The following is a 17,407-nucleotide window of genomic DNA, read 5'->3' as shown; positions in this document are numbered from 1 at the left end:
GCGCTACAAGAGCGGGAAAATATTATTGGCTCATATCCAGTGATGTGTTTTCCAGGTTGCGCGGGGAAAAAACAATTGAGGCTAGTGCAATAAACAATCAACACTTCATTGTTTACTCGCAAAGCAACACCAATAGCACACCCCGTCTAAAAACAATGGTTGAAGTGCTTCACTTCAATTAAATAGAAAATTACATGTCATTTATTGGGTGTTGAGTTTTTTGTGCCACTCGGTGTATTAATGTTTATAGAATCTCGTATGTCAGATTCTTTGGAGATGCAGAACAGTTAACATTTTTTAAAAAAATTTAAATTTGTGAAGAGGGAAAAGTTAAAAAGCGCAATATTGTTTTCTGGCTTGTGAACTATCGCCAGCAGCATTAGAAGTCCAATTAGAGTTTTTATCTCAGTTGGATTTGTATTCACCCTATTTCTCGCTCGTGACTGTGGTCAAGTTCGGATGGGGTTCTAAAAACTGCTTAGCATACAGGTGGATCTGTTTGGCTATAAGTTGAAACATATGATCAAATATGAACTCTTCAAAATATTCCAACACATTAGATTCATCGTCGAAGTCCACATTTACACGACTAGCACTAGAAAATACAAAATTCTGACGTGAAACAGCACATGGCGAGAATGGTTGAAACATGTCTAGCATTTCCACTGCATCCGATTAGTCATCTTGTTCATCTTGTTCTCCATTCTCATTCCCTGAACCACTTTCATTATCAGACTCACCTTCATCTGTATCAAACCACTCATCTTCAGATTTCTGAGAAATCGTCACAATTATTCTCTAAGTGTTGAACAATCTCGTCTTCTTCGAGCATTTCGAACTTACGCTTTGAACCAGATGCTGCCGTATTTGGCCTACTGCGGACAAGTAGCACCCCAAAGTTGCAAAATGAAAACAAATAAGCTGCAAGAAGCATGACGTGGTATTTGCTGCCATCATGCGGGAGAACATCAATTAAGACGACAAACGATGCGGCAAAGTAGCTCGTCATACCCAGGCGATATTCGTGGTAAAAGACGAGTACGTATATGTTCGTCATGCCCATTACCCTGTAACATTCAGCGTACGAATAAATACGTCGTGCCCAGTTAAGAGGTTAAGGGAGAAATCAGATCTGAAAGTGATCCGGGGTTGGATCCGCAAATTCATTACACAAAAGGGATTGTGTCTGTGAAGGCGAACATCTCTCTGCCAGAAAATGCCAAGAGATTTCAGCGACAAAATTGTAGATTTTCATCGCCATGTGATAGCAATGCGGAAGATAAACAAGTACCTAATCACAAATTGGCAATCCAGATCAAAGCCCAATAAACGTCAACATGCCATGCAACACCACGAACAAGGCAGAATCTAGCGTGCTTGTATGTACAACTGGGTATGAAAAACAGCGTTGCACTGTCATGCTATCAACAACCACAGAATGAAGAAACTATATGTTATTTTCAAAACAAAAACAGCGCCTAAAGCAAAGTTTCTCAAAGACATGCATGTATGGGTTCATGAGAAAGGATGCACGGATACACATCTTGTCCAGGACTAGGTCCGTACGGTGTAGTGAGCACGGCCAGGGGCACTTCTTCGACGCCCAGCAATGTTAGTGTGGGACAGTTTCTGCGGACACTTAGTGGAATACCAATACAAATGGTCTGTTATTTGTCATAAAATATACTCCTCCACTACCAAGGGCCTATGATACGAATTTCCATTCCTCTTGCCATGTAAGCAACTCTCAAAGATATTAATAATAATAATAATAATAATAATAATAATAATAATAATAATAATAATAATAATAATAATAATAACAACAACAACAACAACATAATTTTATAAAACTCGAGGAATTATAAAACGTGCATTCGAAATAATTCAAATGCAGTTTGGAAATAGACATATTGTGCACTATATATTGTATGGTCTTATTGTGGAATAAATCAAAATTATTCTCCATACGTAAATGTTATACATAACTGCAGGAAATAAAGCACAAACAAATATGTAAGAATGTCCGCAGAAACGTACCTATCATCTCTCGCAGAATCCCGCGAGTTGCGTGAATCCCTGGAGGCTCTACTGTCTCGACTATCAGGGCGCTGTGGGCGTTCTTCCCGTTCTCGTCTTGGTTCTCCTTGGTCCCGCCTTTCTCCTTCAACATGTTGCTGTCTCCATTCCCCGACACTATCTTGACGAGCTAAGTTCCGAACACCATCACGCTCATGGTCATCAAATGGGTCTTGCTGTACAGATGATGGTGGCTGAAAAACATAAAACTTCTAATATCAAACTTTCAAGATATCAACAGCACTAATTAATTTCTCCACCTTGTGATAACAAAATTCAACAAAACGTAGTGTTCAATGTAGCAATTTTTTGAAACCTAAATATCATAATCAAATCTCGTTTTGTGTTATACAAATTAACTCGTCAACGCCCAGTGTCACCTACAGGTGCACTGCATTTAAAAGGCAACAGTCACAAACTGAAAGGTATTATTGAGCTTGTTTCTGCTCATGAGCCATTGTTGAAACTTACACAAGATAATCTGTGTGAATGTTATTTTACTGAACGTTGGAATTGGTTGTGAGGATTAGTTTTCTGTGATGTCTACAAGTACTTGTGATGGAGAACCTACCACTTCTCATTCTTCGTCAAAAAACTGGAAGAAACTGTGAGTCTAAACATTTGAGTGTATTATGACTTGCAGATAATAGGCTGGTATTAATATTTGTTTACATTTTCTTGTGGTAGAATTGGTTTTAGAGGGGTGGGGTATGTTCGAAATCAGTGTGTCACCTACAGGTGACACCAGGCATTATACGTTCTATATGTGATTCTTTGTGGCAGTATTAGAGTTACGGCACATTGCTTGTTTCTTCTCTAGGTTGGAGGTTCACGAGATTATAGAGGCTTGAACTGGACAGTATTACTGACTTTACACTGATTCCTCCCGATGACGATGGAGAGACGGAAGAAGAAAGTGGTGATGAGGCAGATACGGATATGAATCATTTAGGTGGCCGTATGTTGACAGCAATTGTTGAGACGAACGTTACGTCAGAAGTAGGTCCTGATTCAGAATCCACCACAAACAGGGAAGAAAAAGAATTGCCACCACGCCAACCTTACAGTAAGAGAAACAAATTACAGAAACTGGTGCAACCTAAGATGAGAAATTGGTCAAATAATGAAGAATATTTTTCCAAGAAATCGGGACGAGGTGATACAGAAGAATGGACAGATACTGACAGAACTCTAACCCTTACTCCTGTTGAATGTTTTGAGTTGTTTAGTGGCGAAATCATTGAATATAGTACAACAATGGGACGTATGCATAAAGTCTAGCAAATGCTTTTGCTACCTCCTTTGTAAGCATATGCTGGAATATGTATGAATAACATAATCTAGCAGTTGCTTTACTTACTGGCATTTACTTGCTAGCAAGTATTTGCTTAATTTTCCAGCAAATGCCGAATTCTACATGAATAAAATCTAGCATGTGCTAGTACTATGCAACCATTTGCTTAAGATTTACCAAGCCAGTTTCAGGTGACTTGAAGTTTGTTCTGTGACTTAGTGTTGCCTTCTGGTTGATTCAATGGCGCAAATTGTGAATACCTGACGCAGGAAACTGTATAATCCCAGTCGGCGCAGTGATGAACGTGCATATAAACATTTGTATAGATTTAACGAAGAAAACGTTGAATTAATTTCGAGCTCTTTCTTGGGAGAAAGAGACGAGACGCGCGGTGGTGTGTTAACATCGAAGGAACGAATGCATATATTTCTTCGTTTTGTAGGCGATCCGGGTTTCCAAGTTGGGATAGGCGAAGATACGGGAGTGCATCAAAGTACTGATAGCAGAAGCATTGATTTCGTCAGCGAGAAAATTTTTCAAAAAGCTCATCACTAGATGAAATTTCCGTCACGTCCACATGAAATCAATATAGCTAGAGACGAATGGCAGCAACGCTTTAACTTTTCTTCTATGATCGGTGCTCTTGATTGTACACATGTACAAATTTTAAAGCCACGACTACACGGCGATGAATATATCAACCGCAAAAATTTCGCATCTATCAATGTACAAGGAACATGCAATTCAAGTGAACTTTTTACAAATGTTGATGCTAGCTGGCCTGGTTCCGTTCACGACAGTCGCATATTTAAGAATTCACGTGTGTATGAAGGATTGCTAGACCACGCAGGAGCTGCAATACTGTTGGGTGATTTACGGGCTTGTACCTTGGCTGCTAACTCCTTACCGAAACACTCAAAATTCACAAGAAGAAAATTACAATCGCGTGCATGCTCAAAAAGAGTAATTATTGAAAGATGTTTTGGCCAGCTGAAGAGACGTTTCCCTCTTCTAGCAAACAAAGTCAGAATCTCTCTACAGAAAATTTCACGCATTATCATCTGTTGCTTTGTGCTGCATAACGTCTCTAAGCATTTAAGAGATGAGGACAACTTTGTTAATGTTTATACCGAAGAAAACGATTATGATGATGATGCTGATGGGGGTGAACAAGAATGCGGTTATGATGACATAAGACGTGGTGCACAGGGAAGAAATGAAATCGCTAATATTTTGTTTCAACAAATTGCTGTAAATGAACTATGAAAGTAGTGAAGGCTGTGATCTGGAAATGACGACAAAATTTAACAGTTGTGTGGCTCATATTTTTCATTTAACTTATACTTTTACACCATTATAAATTTGTGATTCACTTATCTTGTACGCTACTGTATCATTTCGCTCACTTGAATACAAATACAAACCCTTATCTCTCTGATTTTATGTTTCACACATCATTCAAACTGTATGTAGGTTTGTTCACTTAAGTTTAAGTTTTGAAGTTAATTTCCTTTCTTCTACTTCCTGTTGTTGCATGCGAGCTAACTTAAGCTGTTCCAATAACACCAGTCTCTGAAGTTCCACGATCGAAAGTCTTTCCGCCTCCGCAGTCTCGGCAGCTAACTTTATTTTCTTGTATTTTCTTGGTGGTAATGTACTCTGTAGCGGTATGCTATCATCATTGATATCAGCTGCGTGTTCCGTACTTCCTCCTACAGCACATCCTCCTGAAATGTTGACTAAATCGAATTGACCTTGATCTACAGATTAATAAAATGAACTCAACTTGAATGATTTATAAAAGAAAGAAATACGTTAGGCCTAATTATTGTTTTTCTAATTACCACACAGCTTGGGAAGTGATACGGTATTTCATCAATGAGTCTAGTAAAGTTAAATACCGGGCGAGTTGGCCGTACGGTTAGGCCCGCGCAGCTGTGAGGTTGCATCCGGGAGATAGTGGGTTCGAACCCCACTGTCGGCAGTCCTGAATATGGTTTTCCGTGGTTTCCCATTTCACACCAGATAAATTCTGGGGCTGTACCTTAATTAAGAGTACGGCCACTTCATTCCCACTCCTAGGCCTTTCCTATCGCATCGTCACCATAAGACCTACCTGTGTCGGTGTGACATAAAGGAAATTGTTTTTAAACAAATAATTGACATACCTAGTACACGAGTGAATGTTGGATACTTTTGTCCTTCATTAAATTTGTAAGTTCCTCCTCCCATTTCTTCAACTGTATCTTCCTGTTTCCTGTAGTGTTACGGTCACTCTTCTTTTCCACTTCGGTCTTCATGTTATGGCTCTTTTTCTTTCCACCTGATCTGCTGTGAATTGCCGCCCGAGATTCTTCTCACAACTCTCGCGTAACTGTCCAACAGCTTGTAATTTGGCTGTTTTCGTCGAAGGAGTTTGCGATTTACCTAATAACACTGGTAACTGTTTGATCATTGAAATGAAGTGAGAACTTACGTCAATTTCTACATCTGTTTCTGATATCTCTGACATCGTAGAACACTGAATATGCACTGCAGGGAATGGAAACGAGCTGTGAACACCAGTAACACCGAATGCAAAACTCGTATGGTTACGGCGGTCAACACGTGTTTCTATACTAACTTAACCTCTCATGGGCAACCAGCATGCTTTGCACGATAGAATATGCTAGTTAGAATATTCTCAGAAGTCAGCATATGCTGGAAAAACTTGCAGCACTTTCTAGTCAGCACAAGCAAAAGATTATTCATATCAATTTAAGCAAATGCTTTTACTTACCAGTATTTGCTGAAAGCATTTGCTTTTACTTATTGCTTGTGCTTGTAGAATGTTCTACATTTTTATGCATATGTCCCAATGTCTAATTTGTATGCTCTTCAAAGAAACCACAATTTGAATTTAGAACCAAATGAAGTTAGGGTCTATATTGCAATTTTGCTACTGACAGCGTACTTGACTCCTCAATACATACGCATGTTTTGGGAAGTGAAACACGATACCCATAATGAGATGATTTCTCAAAGTATTCAAAGAAATACGTAGCTGTTGATGAGACAATGGTTCCGTACTATGGCAGACATAGTGCTAAGCATCATATCCATGGGAAACCATTGAGATTTGTATATAAACTATGGTGTGTTGCAACGCGGAAAGGTTATTTGGTAACATTTGAACCTTATCAGGGAGCAAAGTCAGCAAAGCTGTCTGAACAAGAAGGGTTTGGCCTTGGTCCGGCAGTGGTGTTGGAAATGTTATCACGTCTACCTCAAGAGAAGGGACCGTATAACTTGTATTTTGACAACTTCTTTACCACTTTTGCACTCCTAGATGCACTATCTGAAAAGAATTGCGGAGAAACGGGTACACTCCGTGAAAATCATCTTCAAAAATGCCCACTCACAAGCACACCTATGCTCAGAAAGCAAAAGCGGGGAGCACTGTTGTATAAAGCAGATAAGGACATAATGGTTGTAAAGTGGCATGACGACAGTGTAGTCACTGTTGCTTCAAACTGTCAAGGAGTTAGTCCAATGCTGAAGGTCGATGGAGTTGGAGTAATTGAAGGAAAACAAACACGAATTCAAGTCGAGTGTCCGTCAATGATTCAAAAAGACAAATACATGGGAGGCGTCGACCGATCAGATGAAAATGTTGACGGCCTTAGGGTTGTATTTAGAGGAAAGAAATGGTGGTTTCCTCTATTTGCATTTGGTCTAGATGCGGCTTGCCAAAATGCATGGCAGGTAGCAAAAGTGTGTGAGAATGGGAAGGATTTGACTTACTGCCAGTTCCGAAGAATTATTGTCCAGGCATACTGTAGGCTTTATGGAAAACCACCAGAGAAAACCAACGTCTGTGGAGCTCCTACAAATTATGATTTCCACATGAAGTCAGATTGAATCCTGATGCTGGGCAGCATGAAAGAACTCAATGTTCCCAGAGAAGATGCGGCCTCTGCCACAAAAGAACGAGAATTATGTGCAAGACGTGCCAAGTAGGACTTCATATTCAGTGCTGGTACAGCTTTCACACAAGCAGTCAGTAGGACTATAGCCTCTCGTACCAAGCGGGATATGATATTGAAAGTGAATTCACTGTATTAGTATTCATTTTCTGTTTGCTATTATAATAAAAGTGAATATTTGATCAAATTTATCTTGTTTTTCTTATGTTTTAATCATTTCATTTCTAATAACAATAATAAAGCCATTGTTCTAAAATGTGTGTGTTCTGTTAACAGCATCTGCAATGCCCAGTGTCACCTGTAGGTGACACCTCATTTAACATTTCTGTTACCGAATTTGGAAGTTTGACTTTAGATTCCTTCATTAGACAGGAAAAGGACCTTAAGTTATGAAAATCAGCAAAAATTACCTCCTAGTCAAGCAACGGGCGTTGACGGGTTAAGTCGACTGATAATATACCACATCATAAAAGGCTAGAGAAAAGTTGTCTTCTTACTAACAATAATTAAATTTAAAACCCTAATATCAGGAAAAAATTCCTTCCTTCGAAATGGCAAAAACGAGAAATATAATGCAGTATGTTCAAGTATATCTTCCTATTAAGCACTTCTGAAATGGAAAGTAGAACAAGTGTTTCGACAACCTTAGAGGATCTCATGCAGTCACTTGGCAAAATAAGAAACCTCACACCCAAAAATTACTGTTACAAGCATAGCATCTACTGTTGTGCAGTGATACTTACGTGTCTATCGTGTAGCTCCTTCTTGGCGTCTGGTTCTCTCCGATCATGACGATCCCACCCATGCCTATCACGAGCTTCCGGTTCTGAATCTCGCTCTCTACTTCTTCCATAATCCTGGTTTCTACCATCATAATCTTGACTTCCACGGCTGTAATTACGTCCATATTCTGGAGGCCCATCATAATAACTACCAGACATCTTTCTGGTATTACTAGCACTATCAGTGTACAAGCGATGGTCCCTCTCACGTGCATTCTGCCTGTACCTAGGAAGCATATTAATTTAGGCAATAGAAATAGAAATATAGGTATTTACTTCACTGATGCCAGTTACAAATTAACATTAACTCACCTGTCTCTATTATCATGGGATTCCGGAGTGTGACGATCTCTACGATCCCTAGGGTCTCGACTAGGGGGTCTTTCTCGATCTCTATCTTCAGGTTCTCTGTCTCTATCTCTTTCGCGATCTGAGTTTGAAGCTTCGCTGTCAGCATGTGAACGTCGCGGAGGTGCATGGCTTCCTTTTACACCAATATTGTTACTGCTGCCAGAACCTAAAATTATTTTTGGAACTATAGAAAATTCATTCACAAGTATGCTAAAAGTAGTTTTGTTTTGTTTTGTATTTTTTTTTTTTTTTTTAACTTCTCATTCTTCCATTTAACAAGAGAAGCTATTCTTAAAAGGCACATTAACAAATCTTGTTACAACAACCTACTTTGATGACAGTACATTTTATAAGAGTACATTTCCAAAATCAAAACAAGGTTCATATATCAGGTTCATGCTGGTGAACATTGCACCCAAAAAATAGTGAGGAATAAGAAGGCAGACAGATGTAGCTAACAGGTTAATTTGATCTGAGGTAATATACATTGAATGCTTCGTCAGTTGCCATCCTCTTCTAACCCTTTTTATAATACTGGTCCCTCCTTATTCCTCTCAAAACTTTCTACTCTACATTATAATCAGCAGTAGCAATTATTCAATCTTATGTCTTCGCTATCCTAACAACCCTATACTCTACAAGTAAATTATGGTAACACATTCAAATCACCCCTATCAGTTAACCCTAGACCTTGACCCCTAACTGGTGCCATTAGAGCAATAACAACAAAAGGAATAATCAAATGATTCCACCAATGTGATAACTCCCATTCATGGGCCTAAAAACAAGTCATATCTATATCCATTATTATTGTTAAGGTACTCTTTGTCCTTGCACAAACTGCAGCTGTTGCAGAAAGATTGTATAATAAGTAATAATTTAAAAAACATATTTGAATGTTTAAATGAAAATTGTACGACATGTTACCAATGATTAAGTTTACGACTATACATTGTACGCATCCCCTTAGCATAGATAAGGGACCTGATTTGTCTCAGCATTCAATCGATCTTTAACAGTTATTTTTATCTTGGCAAACCAAATTTTAATGTACTATTCAGTGCCATTTTTGTTACGTTTGTTTTCTGAATTTTTTCCTTAATAGAGTCCAAAGACTATCAAATATGATGCATGTCTAGACTGTTTCCAGGCGAATTAAGTACGTATACACAGCTTCCCGCAACTAATACATTTTTCCTTTGTTTTTTGGAGCACCATCTTGCATTAATATACTGTATGTATGCAAATTTTTCCAAAATTTAGCGGAGAAACACTGGGGTGCACGCTTTATTGGAAATAAAATTGGTACAGCTACACCTCAAACTATGGATCCTGTTACGGTCTCCCCTGGCCTCTAACTGTGTGTTGTCAGCAGTACATTAGAAGTGAAGTGTGAACCACGAGTGCACCCAGATAACCCTGACGTCCTTCCAGAAGGATGAATGGGTAGTATGATTTCAACACCATCTAGCGGTGAACACAATTAGTTTGTGGCGTGAATTACTTAGTTTACAAAAGGATTGGTATCCTCTCATCAGTTTACAATTGGCTTCATTACAATGCAGCATCTTTCTGAAGTGAAATAACGTTCAAAGTGAAGCAGTGTTTTTGCAATGGAAGAACTGACTGATGTCACTGTAGAAGTGTGAATATTATTTTCCTAGATATTTTCAGATCATTCAAAACATAGTTTGATACTATACTAGATATGTCATTTTTAGTATGAGATGAGCTTTCAGTGGGCTTCATCAGTGCTGGCCTACATAATCATGACCTAAAGTTGCGCATTCTTCCTGAAGGACGTCGGGGAAATAACAGTTACTTTTGTTTCAGGAAAGCCCTTACTCTAAACGAACTATTAGGGATTCTCAAAGAGAATGAAGTTCCTGACACTGAATCACTTAACATAATAACTTTCCCTCCTGTTGGAGATGTCACAGATGAAGACTGAGGAGCAGAATATTTCCCTACAATTGAGCACCTTCTAGGTTCACAGTTGCGATCAAGAGTTACAGCAGCAACTAACTTTGACACAGTGATCCCTCTGAATAAGGCTCTCCGCTTTTCACCTGTGCAAAGATGAACTATCTCAGTGACACAACCGGGTTTGTTTTCACTTTACAACAAAGAAATGGGTGGGATCTATCAGGCTGATGAGAATATTTCACTCTACAGGATGTCAATCAGTGGAAAGAAATGGTATTTACCCGTGATAGCACACATGATAGATTTAGCAGAACAAAAAGGCCTGGAAACTCTACCGGAAAGACTGTGGAAAACTAGATCATTTGAATTTTAGAAAAAGTGTGGCCACATCTATTTTGAAATCCAATAAAAGAGTGATTTCTGGTAAAGGTAAGGGAAGGCCATCTAAGAAATGTAAAGTGGATGCACATTTTGACGGAGTGGAGCATTTACGTTGCATATCTTTCAATTGACACCCACTCTAAGAAAAAAAGCAGCTTATTACAAACATTAATCAAAGAAGAGCACTACAATGTGTATCAAATGTAACTATGCTTTGCACGTTTCATGCTTTGTACCATTCAACAAAAAAGGGTAATGCTTAGAATATGATATGTGATGAGAAATTAACTACTTCATTAATGTAAAAATTAATAAATGAATGAAAGTTCTGGAGTTGCTTAAAATTTATTTCAACAGTAGTAGATGATATAGTAAATAGTGTATTTCCCTGACGTCCTTCTGGGGTCAAGTACAGCCACGTCCTTCTGGGGTTAAGTACAGACACGTCCTTCTGGGGTTAAGTACAGCCACAAGATCTCATTATCGCTTGTTCACAGCTAAATCAAAGTACAATGTCAAAGAAATTTATATTCATGATTGGCAAAAACAAAACAAGACTTAAAGTAAATAATAGTAATTTATTTTTTGCTAGGGGCTTTACGTCGCTCTAACACAGATAGGTCTTATGGCGACGATATAATATTAATAATAGTAATCAAAGGGAATTTTGCAGCCAAAGAAGCAAAACATCAGGACCTCGAAGAAAGGTTGCTTGATAACATACAGAAGAGACTATACGGATGTGTAGTTACAAGTGAAATGTGCCAACTGAAAGCTTAAGCTATATCCAGGGAAATAAGCATAACAGGCTTTAAAGTTAGCTAAGGATGGCTAAGAGACTTTTTAATTGCGATGAATTACGCTTCTGGAGAAGAGCTAGCATTGCTCAATGGCTTTCAAGTGATCATGAAGAAAACGTAGTGAATTTTCATTGCTACATAATAAATTTGCGCCGAGAACTTTGCTTGTTGCTTTAATATATATTATCAGAAATTGATAATGCAGAATAAACTGTCTATTTATAAATGATGTTCAACTACAGTATCAACATGATATTTAAAAAGAAAAACCATTCCAAAAGTATTTGTGGACAGTGTACTGGTGAGAGCGAATCTGAAAGGGTGGATGGATACTGACCGTGTAGTTGACTGGAAGAAGCAAGTAGACAACGTAGCCCGGGGCCCGCCGCTAAATTATGAAACATGATCTTACAAGGATGCATAACTCATGAAGTGTGACATTAAGTTGTAAGAAGAGTAAAACGACTTGCTAATTATCCCTGGAAACCTAACATCTGTCCTCCAAACACAAAATGTGTTTATAAACTGACCATTCAAAGCAGCACTGAAATAGCAATCTACAAAATAGATGGGTGATAAAGAGAATGAATTCACACAGAATGGAAAAGCAAAGCAGCCGGATGCAACTTCAATTTGTGAGTGGGTAAAATGTGCATGGGACTACATTCCACTACCAATGGTGAAAAATCCTTTAAGAACATGGTATAGCTCATTCACATGACAGAACCAAGGATGATGCTCTATAGGACAATGGCCATGACAAATGTTATTCTTCCGCTAGTGACTGGACAATGAACGTGATTACGCGTAGAGGTATGGAAACTTGTAATTACATTAATCTTGGTAAGAATTTTCTGCAAAGGGCCAGGAAAGAGAATGTGTTGAATGAGAAAATGTAGTATTTAACCCCCTCTGTGCCACGCGTGTTTGTTAGGTACAGGCCAAGAGTGCCACTTTATACAGATATTCAGTGAAAAAAAAATTTCTTTCTATTATATATATATGCAATTAATGGCACGTTTTATCTAAATGTATTTTATAGTTAAAATGAAAATAAATCCTGAATTTAAATTTTTTATATACAATTAATGAAAATCCAAATTTTGAGGCAAATATGTAGTTCTAAAAAGTATGATACACTAACTGTTGATATTTCTTATAGTACACCCTTTTCCAGTAGATGGTAGCACGTATCAGAATAATATTATCAAGGAAGGTGTGTGGCCTCCGAGTTTACTGTCATTTTGGAAGGGTATGTCAAAAAAATCAAAATTTAATCTATGAGTTCTACATCACGGGGCGGGGCACGTTTCAGTCGGCGACTTGAGGAAAGTGAGAGATGGTATGGAAATCGCTATCAGGCGTAACTTCACTAAATAATGGCAATGTAATGATATTGTTAAGACCAATATTACTGTGGAAATCTTAATTATACTCCGAATAATCTCTCACCATGGCAAAGGCGGTTTTCCACTTACAAAATAGTTTTCAGAATCACTCTCGCCAACTATAACCTAACTAGAAGTGTCTTCAACACTATTATGAAGCCCAGTTCACTTTCAGATACTAAATAATCATCATCATTTCATTAACTATTTATATAATCGCTTAGATCATCATTTGTAAACACTTCGTTGCCTATGTCCGCCATCACTGTTGACACGTGCGCGAGATGCGCAGACACGGCCTTCACATTTTTAAATATTTGTCACACGAAAACAAGTAATTCAGTGGCCACACACCTTCCTTGATAAGAATATACTGATATATGTGCTACCACATTCTGGAAAAGGAAGAACTACGGAACTTTCTAAACAAGTCTGCACAAGGGATGAAATACGATTCCTGGCACTTTCGGCGAGTTCATGGAGGAATGAAAAATCATTCTTTGGCGCTCAAAGAATTAATGCCCAACTAAACTACTCAGTAAGGCTATGGAACCATTTTATACATTTAGACACGTGTATTTTGTTCTGTATATCACCACTGAAAGTGCATGCAAAAAGTCGTATGTGAAAAGGTTCAGGATTTTTTAATTATTGATAAAAGTCTTTGTTTTATAATCTCTACCTAGTGGCAAATTGTCACAAGTCTCCTGGTACTCTAATACGAGATACACTCAGACGTCAAAATGGTGTACGTTTTGCTGCTGAAAAGATTTTTAATTACAATGAATTACGCTTCTGGAGAGGAACTAGCATTGCTCAGAGGCTTTCAGGTGATCAAGAAGAAAAGGTAGTGAATTTTCATCCTGTTATGCTTAGTTCCATGGCTATAGTGTAAGCTTTCAGTACGCACATTTCTCGCGTAACTGCATATCCATAGTTTCTTATTTACATAATTACGCAACCTTTTTACGAGGTCTTGATGTTCTGCCCTTTTTTTTTTTGGCTGCAATAACAGCAAATATAATCTTATGCTTAGACAGGTTTATAGTCATTGTGTTTTAGTCTGCAACTGTAACAGTTTTGCGAGTTTTTGCTTGGTATTGTTGGGTTATTTTGTTACATAATAATCCTATAAACATTTGCAGAAGTTAAAGTTGTTATTTTGATAGTTTTTGCAACCCAATGTAGAAGATACGGCTACAGCCAGGTACCACTTAATATGTTATGTTGTTGGTTGTTACTGCATGAGAATTAATTTATTATAAGCTTTCAGATACTATATCTATCAAATAAATATCACGGATGAATTTAATTGGGTTCTAAATTCCGAAGTTTTAAGTTTTTTGAAAGAATTTCGGCACTTTTTCATACACTACATTGCCATATGTGATTTTTTAAAAACATTTTGCTATTTACACTGTTTAACAAAATTTTATAATTTGCAATGTAAGTATAAATGCTACAACAGAAATAAAAAAACTGGTTTTACCAAAACAAATGTTCAAAGCTGTTCGGACATATTTAAGACACAGACTGCCAGAATGATTAGCTGGGCAGTTCGAAGCTCACCTTAAAACGAATGTATGCAATGCCCGCCCATAAAATTCACGCTGTCCATGTAAGCACACGCCTTATATACAAAATCCTTAGACAATACTGTACGGGATTACAACATTACAATTTTCTTGTACCAGAAAACAGAATGTCATAATAAAACTGTTGGTCCAGCCTGCCACACAACAGCCTCCATTCATAAGAAGAGAAGTAAAAAGCAATGAAACCAATAGCTTCATCAAACAACATTTTTCTACATATTGTATTTCCCAGCATAAACGTTGCCACCGTGTAATCGTCGCATCCTATATTTTCAATAAAAAAATCAGACTTTAAACATTTAATCGTATAATCGTCGCAGGTCTAAATTTTATACACCAATCTGGTTAAAAGGTAAATGGAACAGCAATGTAAGTTAAACATGAATGCACAATTTAAATACGTGTATGGTTTATGGGCAATTTGGCAACACAGTCACATTTGCGAGATGTTGCACAACGTATAAATAAATAATACCGGTATATGTATGACGCATGGGTTACCGGTAGGCTATTGGCAGTTTGACAATGTGGTCGCAAGACAGTGTACAATTTATTCACCAGCTACATATGAGCTCTCATTTGAAATACGTAAGGCTGTACGTTATCGCTTATCGGCAACGTCGCCAGGAAATACCGGTACCAACACACACTTGTCTTCTAGCAGACAAGAGGTCTGATAGAATTCTGCGTTATTACAACCACCCACCCCCCAGCGCAACAGTCGCGAAGGACGTTGGCCTAGCAAGCGACCATTGCTCAGCCCGAAGGCCTGCAGATTACGAGGTGCCGTGTGGTTGGCATGACGAATCCTAACGGCCGTTATTCTTGGCTCTCTAGACCAGGGCTGCCATCGCACTGTCAGATAGCTCCTCAATATTGTAATCACGTACGTTGAATGGACCTCAAACCAGCCCTCAGATACAGGTAAAATTCCCTGACCCGGCTGTGAACTGAACGTGGGGCCTCCGTGTAAAAGGCAGGCATGCTACCCCTACACCATGGGGCCAGCTCCTGCGTTATTGCGCACAAAGTGAAATCCAAGACGATAACGCAGATTTCCACGGAATTATTCAGGTCACGGTCAGCCGAATTATTTACGAAATCTCAGCTGTCATCGCTAGACTCTTACTACTACGTCACAAGTGTCCGGGCATGGGATGAAAACTTTTACCCAAGCAGTCAAGATAATTATTATCCAATGGTATTAAAGTTTTATTTTATAAACTCATCAGTAATGTAATGTAAAATCATCAATAACTGGGAAGAAATATTAACCTAATTACCGTATGTTTAAAAGAAATTGAAAAAAATGAATGTTTGTTACTGACGTCTCTCGGAACACAGTCAACTACAGTAGATCTACACTACGCTAGCTAGAGCGATGTATGGAGACGTTCATGCTCCGGTTTGCAAGCTTTGCTCAAGCGCACTAGTGTGTCGCAACCAACGAGCTCAACTGATAACAAATTGCTGCATGCTTCCTTGCTGCCTAACAGTATTGGCTACTCTGGAATGGACAGATCACAGATTTTACTTGTTTGTAACTGACGTGATTACTGTAGACATGTGTGCGTGGGAATTTAAGTTTTTAACTTGTGTTTGGGGTGTTTGTAGAAATAATTTGTTTTAATAGTGAACAATTACGGAAAGTCATTTATATTGCAAAACATTAACGTGTGAAGTATTTATAAGCAATTATGGGTAAATATAGAAACTATTCTGCGGGCTTCAAGTTAAGTGTAATTGCCTTTGCTGAACAACACGGGAACAGAGCTGCAGAAAGAAAATTTTCAGTGAGTGACTGACGGAAATTAAAAACAAGCTAAAAAGCACAAACCCTTCTAGAAGCGCGTTTACAGGTCCTAAAACAGGGAAGTTTCCTATAATTGATGAAGAAGTGTTTATGTACGTCAATGAAATACGTTGCAATGCCTGCAGTGTATCATATGAAATGTTACAAATTAAGGGACGGGAGGTAGCGCGCAAACACAGCATAACTCGGTTTAAGGCGAGTCGTGGGTGGATTAAGGGGTTCATACGACGACACAATATCAGAGCGAAGGAGAACAACATTAAGCCAAAAGTTGCCTGCTGATTACACGGACAAGATTGTAAATTTTCACCGATTTGTCATACGTTTTTGCAAGGAAACTTCGTACTTGCTTTCTCAAATCGGTAATGCCAGTCCGACGCCAATCTTTTTTGATATGCCTCGCAACAGCACTATTGCGGTAAAAGGATCACGGAGTGTATTAATGAAAACCAGCAGTAGTGAGAAGTTGCGATCCACGGCAATGCTAGCCATTACAGCTAACGGAAGAAAGTTGCCGCCTTACATCATTTTCCAGAGGAAAACGATGCCTAAGAATATACAGTTTCCCCGTGGAATTCATGTACGAGTGCAACCAAAGGGTTGGATGGACGTAGAACTCATGCTGGACTGGGTTAAAACTGTGTGGGATAGAAGACCCGGTGCACTACTAAAACAACCAGCTTTGCACGTTTTAGATAGTTTCCGAGGTCACCTCGTTCACGAAGTGACGCAACTTCTCAGTAAAAATAAGACACGACAGATAGTCATTCCTGGTGGCCTAACATCTGCTTTGCAGCCACTAGACATATGTATTAATAAACCTTTTAAAGACCACTTACGTCGATTTTACAACGAGTGGATGATGAGAGGCGATCAGCAATTGACGCCCGCTGGAAATATCAGGCGTCCACACTTGGACTTGTTATGCTCATGGGTGATGAAGTGTTGGGATCTTGTACCACCTGAACTAGTCCCCAAGATCTTCAAAAGGACAGATTTCGAATGCACTAGACGGATCCGAAGATGACGCAGT

General features: G+C 38.6%; 1 protein-coding gene across 4 annotated transcripts in view; it reads right to left on the bottom strand.

The window, feature by feature from the left end:
- Positions 1-17,407, bottom strand: part of LOC136858113 (protein PRRC2C) — a 708,190-nt gene that overhangs the window by 429,095 nt on the left and 261,688 nt on the right. For all 4 annotated transcript variants that reach the window (XM_067137420.2, XM_067137417.2, XM_067137419.2 and 1 more), the window contains exons 15-17: positions 8,433-8,637; positions 8,082-8,346; positions 2,041-2,273 (exon numbers count right to left, since the gene is read on the bottom strand). In XM_067137420.2, the coding sequence (XP_066993521.2) occupies positions 2,041-2,273; positions 8,082-8,346; positions 8,433-8,637 (703 nt within the window). The remainder of the gene's footprint in view (positions 1-2,040; positions 2,274-8,081; positions 8,347-8,432; positions 8,638-17,407) is intronic.

Source organism: Anabrus simplex, chromosome 1, assembly GCF_040414725.1.
Source record: "Anabrus simplex isolate iqAnaSimp1 chromosome 1, ASM4041472v1, whole genome shotgun sequence".
Classification (NCBI taxonomy): domain Eukaryota; kingdom Metazoa; phylum Arthropoda; class Insecta; order Orthoptera; family Tettigoniidae; genus Anabrus; species Anabrus simplex.
The sequence above is the reverse complement of the archived record's forward strand: the minus strand, read 5'-3'. Positions and strand labels throughout refer to the sequence as shown.